The sequence below is a fragment of the Protopterus annectens genome, chromosome 13.part0 (assembly GCF_019279795.1).
Source record: "Protopterus annectens isolate FY-2018-M chromosome 13.part0, PAN1.0, whole genome shotgun sequence".
Taxonomy (NCBI): Eukaryota; Metazoa; Chordata; order Ceratodontiformes; family Protopteridae; genus Protopterus; species Protopterus annectens.
In genome coordinates, this window is record NC_056747.1 from 1,126,830,677 (window position 1) to 1,126,838,452 (window position 7,776).

Consider the following 7,776-nt stretch of genomic DNA (forward strand, 5'->3'; position numbering starts at 1 on the left):
ACTCGGCCACTCAGCTGAGATATCAACCCTATAGCTATACCAGTGGGTGTCTTATTGGGGATTTGGAGAAAGAGAGAAACCAGCCCCCAGATTGACTGCGATCTCTGTGTGCTCTTAAGGGAAATTGTACTGTACTGTGTGTGTACGTGTCATCCTCACATTGTGTACGTCCCCAACTGTTGCCAGTGGTAAGGATTGAGGCTCCTTGATTACTGGGCCACTGCAGGGGCGTCACAGTATTCGATAGAAGGAAGTCAAGTAAGAGAAAAATGGAGAGTAAGGAGGTATAAGCAATGAACAGAGACTTGTTCACATTTAGGGACATTGTTATTCTGGTTTTGAGCAAGAACAAAGCAAGATTTTGGCTAGGAAATCTTTCAAAGTGGTTTTGTAAGATGGGAGTACTGACCTGAGATGCAGGCAAGGAGTTCCAGGCCTTGGCAATCTTGCACAGGTACAGACAAAGCTCAGCAGATTTGACAAACTTTGCATCTAGACAAGAGTTTTTGGTCAATTGATCACAATAACCAACTGGGAACATAGCTGCAGATGGATGATGGAAAACTTCAAAGGTGGTATGAAGCTGTATATATGCAAGCTGATGAGGCAGTTCTAACCAATTTTTGGCTTTTTAGTGCTATACAGTGTTGGGTTCTGAAAGAGGTATTTGCTGCAAATTTAGCAACTTTGTTATAGCACTGTTAAAGTTTTAATTTTTATTAAGTCTGGAGGCTAGTAAGGATGGCAGCGCCATTAAGAATTGTGAGGAAGAGGTTAAGTAGTGGCAAGTGTAGTTTTAGTAGTGTCAGTGAGAAAGTCTGTGGCTCCGTAAAGCATGTCCATTTTTGATGATTTTTTTTTATTATGCAATTTTGTATATGCAAGCTGAATATAAGCTCATCATCCACTATCACTCCTAATAATTAGCTAGGAGAGATTACTTCAATGGTTATTTTAAATAGAGAGAGACAGAGACAGCTTTACATTTTATTTTTTAATGAGAAAAGGATTTGGAGGGTGGGTAAAATGTTGCAGTTTTTGGTTTGGTTTGGGTTAAGCATGAGTTGCGAGTTATGTAGCCATGTTTTAATGGCTGTTAAAGCTTCCCAAGTAATTTTTGGAGGGGTGCCCATGTTATCAGATGTGCAAATGAGAGTGGAATCATCTCTGTATTGTATTAGGGTGGCTTGTTGTGTGGATATATAGAGGGTGTTGGTGAAAATATTAAAGAGGAGGAGACCAAAGAAAGAACCTTGTGGCACACTAGAGGTGACTGGAAGGCAAGGACAGAGCATGGAGTGCCATTTTACTGACCGATATCTATTGGACAGGTAGCTTTTGAACCACAGAAGGACTGGCTGAGAGAGACCTAGTGAGGAAATTTTGAAGTAGAAGTTTACTGAGAAACTATTTCAAAGGCTTTAGACAATCTAGAAAAAAAAAAGGAAGAGACTAGTTTGCCGTTATACAGATACGGTCAAGAAAGCAACAGATAAATTAGAAGGGCAGTGCCAAGGATGAAAGCCATGCTGTGTAGAGGAGAGGAGTTCTTTCTGCAGATCATTTTTCAAAGTGTTTTGGTGAGGGGGAGATTAGACCTACAGCAATCTTATTAATGTCTGTTGAATTTTCTCCTTTGTGCAGAGGGATAATGTAATTTTTTTTTTCCAAACAAAGGTAACATGGGATCCCTGGACTGGCCTATTTATAAGGATTGAGAGAGGGCATGCAATGCTATTGGCTGCTATTTTTAGGTACTCACTTGGAAGGTAATCAGCTAAAAAAAAGTGTAAGAGTAGTTTTATATAGAATGCAGCACAAGTTTGAAGGTGAAAGTGATGTGCTGATGTGGCTATAGGGCAGGGTTGGGATTAAATGTTGTGGAATCCTTGGGTATAGATGCTAGATGCTATACTATCTAAAGTAAGAGTTGAACTGTATTGCAGTTTTAAGTGGTAAGTTATCAGAAGACAAGTTTGGGTTGAATTTCTGGCCAAGATGCAAGATTTCTTTAATGAATGTTCAAGTTTTATAGTATAATTTTTGTCTTAATTTATTTGCTTTTTAGTACGAAGGTATTGAGGTGTTTTGTATTATTGCCATTCTTTTTTTCTATCCTGCATTAGCATTCTACTCTTTTTGGATACCCAAACAGCATGATTTTATTTTTAGTCTCTTCCTTCTAAGGATGTGCAAGGCCATTAAGGATAGTTGCATGGAATTTGTTTACAGCGTAATCTAAGAGGAGGATTTTTAGGAAGTCCAAGTTAAGAGGATATAGTGTTCATACTGAACATTTCTAGGTTAAACTTGGAAAGGTCGCATGTTGCTTTATAAATATGCTGCTTAACTGGGTGTGGGAGATGACCAGTGAGAGAGTGTTTGACATCGTACCTGTGCTGGTGCATTTATTAGGGTCTGATACTAGGATCCAGTCTAATAGGGAATTTGAGGTCTTGGGGCTATTAATTAGTTGTGTGAAACCATACGAGTTCATGCTAGATGTTGGAGAGTTATATATCAATTAATATTAACTTAGATATGTTATCTATATAGATGTTGAGCAGTAACATGTAGTTTGCGAGTTTTAAAGATGAAGCATGATGTTAGCTGGTTATGTAAGAATTCCTATGAATGTTTGCTCATTCCTCATGTCAGTAAGGAAAATTAAAAAAAAAAAAAAGTGTCTGCAAGATGAGAGAGGAGAGGTCAAAAGTTAAGAACTAGAGTTACTACAATCAAATTTAATAAAGTTAAGGTAGCCATTCTTTAAAAAAAACTTTCACATATTCTGCATGACAGTTATTTTGAATGAGTTTCCAGCTTGTAATTTACATGCACACTAATGCTTGTCAGACTTTATTGAAAGGAAAATGTGACATGAGGTTAAAACAAAGACAAACAAAAACAAATACATTTTCAAATCTCAAATCTCAACCTCAACTTGCAGCAAGCACACAAAACCATATATACTTTCCAAAAAGGGAAGTTACTTCTCCATATAATGGCAATTTCCCCAGACTGCTGCACCCAAACTCATGCTAGATAGAGCCTATGTTCCCTCTCGCACAGATACCATCTATACTTCAGCTATAGATATTTCCACTCCAGATGTGAAAAATAACCATATGCTTTCAGTTAACAGACTTTTCACCTTAAGAAAAAGTACAACGCAAATGTTCAAAGTTATATTTATACTGAAGTACTAAGGGTGCTGGGGATGCAAACACAATTTCAGTCATGGTCAAAACTTGTGAACTACTTGCCAGTTCCCCTTACTAAATTATGAAGTTTTGTATACAAAGTAACTCAGCAGCACATTGTTCAGTCTCCTCCTGATTAACTACCTGCACCTGTAGATGAAATGTTTCCAACTGCAGCTACTTCCTGCTGGGGAAAGAAACAGCTAATAACTTTATAAAATGAAAGAAGCCACTTATTTTGAATGCTAGAAAACTCCACTCCACATGCTTTCCACTTCTATCCTGTTTGCTTGCGTTTTCCCTGGTCTGTAGCACAAACTAAGATAATAAATCTATACTTCCATGAGCATAAAATAGGAAGTCGTTCTATTTTGATACACAGACAATATGATCACTTACACTTTTTTATATCCCTCAGCAGCTCAGGACCACAACGTTACATTGCCTATATTCAGCCTTCATCTTCTTACAGTATAAACCCTGAACACATTGCAGTCAAGGAAAAAGTACTCTTACTTTAATATCCCTAGCATAAACAGTAGTCACTAAGACTTACCCCATCTCGCATCTGAAATGCCTTCCCCACCTCACATTTAAAATACCTTGGCACAGTACAGACTCCCCAACTTGGATTTACAATACCTCTACACACAATACACAACTACTTTAGAACATACAATTTACTTCAAGAAACTGTACACATTACTAAGAACGAAAACATTTACAGTTGCATCTTCAGTCCCTTCAAAGTCCTTCTAAACATTAACATCAAATGCTTTTGACCAAAACACAGATCTTCAAGTTCGTCTTCTGATTTTTCTAGTCAGCTCCTGGGTTGTTTTATTTTCCTTTGAAGCAATGGAAAACTTCGCTTGCAAGTTCCATCTATAAGAATTTGCTCTTGTCAAAAGGATGAGAATCGGAACCCCCTTCAGCTGCTGGCTCAACTTTTTTTTTTTTTTTTTTTATATATAATTGTCTCCTTAGCCTGTTTACGGCCAGATTTGAAGCATACATACAATATACCTTCTTAATCAAAAATTCTATTGTGGAACACTAGTCCAGTTGTTTTATTTTTACTTTAATAAAAATCAATGTAATTCATTTCCTCCATTTTTTTTTGGTAAAACCTGAGAGTTTCTGCTGTATCTGTGTGATCCCATCTTCCAGCAATATTTTCTGAAACAGTTCCTGAAAAGCCTCTTACTCGGTCTTTTATTCATTTCAGCTTCTGATTTCTGCGGTTTTATCAGCTCATCTTAACAGTTACTTAAAGCTTCAATTATTTCAAGGCTTTTGTCACGGACTTTAAATGTTCCTCCAATGCATCACCTCTGAATACATTTGATTCACTTTTTCTTCCAAATTACTGGAAATCTTCTGTACCAAAACTGAAAATCTAAACAACTTTTTGCTGAACGGCTCTTCCCCCACCACAGTTTTTCTTTTCTAGCTGATTTTATCAATTTATTAGCATTTTTCACTGGGAAAGTCCAAATGGGCCATGACCAGCATTGGCAGATGTCCCTATTTGAGCGGGACTGTCCAGAGATCAGCAGCCGAATCCAGAGTCCTGCACTGCCTGTTAAAATCCAGGTGAAACATTTTTTAATTAGCTCATATGCCAGCATATGGGCCCAATCATAAAATCGCAAAGTGGAGCCACATCTGCTTATTGCAGAACTGCCTGCTGCTCTGCATGAAAAACTTTTTTCTTCTTCCAGTTTTTGGTCTTCACTCAGTGTCCCTTGGTCCCTACCTGTCCCTTTAGAAATCTGGAAACCCTTGCCATGACTGTCCCTTTTTCAGCGATGACACAGGAAGAAAAGCTTCACAGTTAACAAATATTACAAGTTCTGCAATACAAGGCATACAAACAATATGATACAAGGCAAAACATCAAATGTTACTATCACAGTCAAGATTCAAAAATGAGTGAAGAAATAAAAATAGATCATAGATGTCACTATATTCCACAAATATCATTGCTACTTAGTAAAAATGAAATGTAAAACAACTTCAATTAAGTTAATTATTGGGTGCAATAGAATGAAGTGCATTACTACTGAACAGCAGATTGTCTGTTAAGAACTTCTAGGTGTGGTTGTTACTGGAGTCTTCTGTTGAAAGCCCAGAAGCTTAGACTATGCAAGAAGACCAAAAGGCCACTACAGATGGAGGACAGGTTGACAGAGCTGTAAATGTTTAGCCAGGAGACGAGTAGCAGAAGCATAGTTTGGAATCCTAGAAATGGGTCATAAGTTTGCTCTGAAGTACTTCAGTTTTATGACTTGACTTAGGATTTCAGGGAGAATATTCCAAAATGTATATACATACAAGGACTACAGTATTTCACCATCTTTACTGTTTGGTCTACACACTTGGGCAAAAAGCATTTCCTTACCTTTAGAGATTTAGATGGGGAGTGCCATAGCATTACCATCTTCAGTGCTGGACATTTGTTTGGGTGATGAAGTATACATTGGTCCAATTTAATTTGACTGAATTGTGGACAGTTGGAGAATTTCAACCAGTTTTGTTGGTTGAGGTCTAGGCAACGATTACATTCTACACATTTCTTCTTTGCTGACATCCAAAGCAGCAACTGACTTTTGATCATGTTAACCTTTACTGTTTTAGTTTTTTTTAGACCACTTTCAATCTTTTTTTTTTTTTGTGTAATCAACCTGCAGTATCTTGGAAATGCTGTTCTGTTTTCTTTGCTGGATGCACTATAAACATTAAGAAAACAAATACATTACAATAATGACTTTATTGTATTTTATATACTGTGTAAGTTTGCTATTCTTTTCAATAACTATCATGGAATCTTTTACATTCACATGAGCTACCACCAACTTAGGCTGGTGGGGCCTTGGCTTAACATCTCATTTGAGGGATGGCACACTAAAGAGTGTAGCACATCTTAATGCTGCAGTGTAGTGTCAATAACAAAAAAAATGTATCCAAATACTAGGGGTGGGAGTAAAGTCGCAGCCTTCTAATAGTTCAGCATGTAAGGCAAGTCTGTTAACCTGCCAGGTCACTGACTCCACCTGCAAAACGTACATATATCACACCCTTTACTAGAACATGCTTGTGGGATGCCTTTGAACAAGAGCATTTGCACTTATGTGGCTTACCTAAGTGAAAAGTTCATGTAAGTCGTTACACTGACCGTCACACCTTCCTCAAAAGAAAAAATATAGTATATACATCTACTATTTTTCAAATTATTACTGCAAAACAGTGAGGAATGTTATTTTTATTATACCTACTCCCAAAAAATATTCAAAGGGTAACGTGAGTTCACATTTTCATGTCACAGCAAATGTTATTTTTCCATTAATAAGGGAGCACCTCGTCTCTGCTAAATTATAAGGCAGGGTGAGGTTAAGGGGGTGCCAGAACACCGAATAGACTTTGCTATGTTGATTAAGGCTACACATTCTGAAGCATACGCACTTCATTCCATAAGCAACACAAATGACATGACAGAACTATCCTCAAAAACATTTTTTGTTGGGGGAAGCATACTAAAATAATGTCAAAAAACGCTCCAAGAGCATTTACATTTTAAAAGCAATGATTACTTACAGCAAACAAGCAAGTGCTGTGCATAAGCAGCACATTTAGCAGTATGCTGTTGTGTTGAGCTAGAAGGGATGGAAGTAAGGAAATTTTAAAATAACCTATATATTTTTTTGTAAATGTGTTGAGCTCATGCAGACATCTAACAAAGTAACCTTGATAACACAAATGAGCCCAAAAGAGCCCCGCTCTTTGGAGGTGGTCCAGCAAGAAAATCTCCAAAAGATAACACTGAAAATCATACAGACATTACAACTATTGTCTAAATACAAAATGGTTACACAAAAAGCCATACAACATTTTCAGAGAGAAAAGTTTTAAAAAATAGCTTGAAAACAAAAATACTGTACTGCACCAAGAGCACATGAAGGGTCCGATTACTTTCTCTTGTATGAGCCATGAGGGGATTTAGTGCGTTATTACTACACATATGAATCGCGGAAGAGTCCTGACAGGGTATGACAAGCAGAATACTAGTGAAGATGCTTGAGTGATACAGATTGTTAGGGCAATACAACCATTTGTACAAAAGGTGTACAAGTAATAGTAATCTAGGAGTTTTCAAAGTTAATGGTGAAACTGGCTGATGCCCTATGACCTTATGTTTGCAGTTGGGGTCAGTGTTTTAGGATTATGATCACCACAGAGGGGAAAAAAAGCTGGAATTGAAAAGTTACCTCGGGTACAAAAAAAGGCACCATAGGAACCCGTTGCTTTACATTAGGTTTCCTTATGGACCACTACAGAGAGAAGCAGGATTTCTTCAATCATGTCTGACTTGTCTGTTGCATTTAGAAAGAGGGTATATGGAAGAGCTGAGCTTCAAAACTGTAAGTAACCTATGCCAACCAAAGGCTAGCCTGACTGCAAACAAAGGGTTACCAACTCTCTCTTCACACAGTACAACCTAAACTTATGCATGCAGTTGCTCCTCTGGGGGGGGGGGGGGGGGACAGGCAAATGGCAAGTGTCTTGAGACCTC

General features: G+C 37.7%; 1 protein-coding gene across 2 annotated transcripts in view; it reads right to left on the reverse strand.

The window, feature by feature from the left end:
* CCDC43 (coiled-coil domain containing 43) overlaps positions 1-7,776 on the reverse strand; it is a 156,985-nt gene that overhangs the window by 133,687 nt on the left and 15,522 nt on the right. Inside the window, exon 2 of one of the 2 annotated variants that reach the window (XM_044055093.1) lies at positions 5,608-5,935. The exons of the other annotated variant lie outside the window; for it this stretch is intronic. Coding sequence (XP_043911028.1) covers positions 5,608-5,935 — 328 coding nt within the window. The remainder of the gene's footprint in view (positions 1-5,607; positions 5,936-7,776) is intronic. 2 annotated transcript variants of the gene reach the window in all.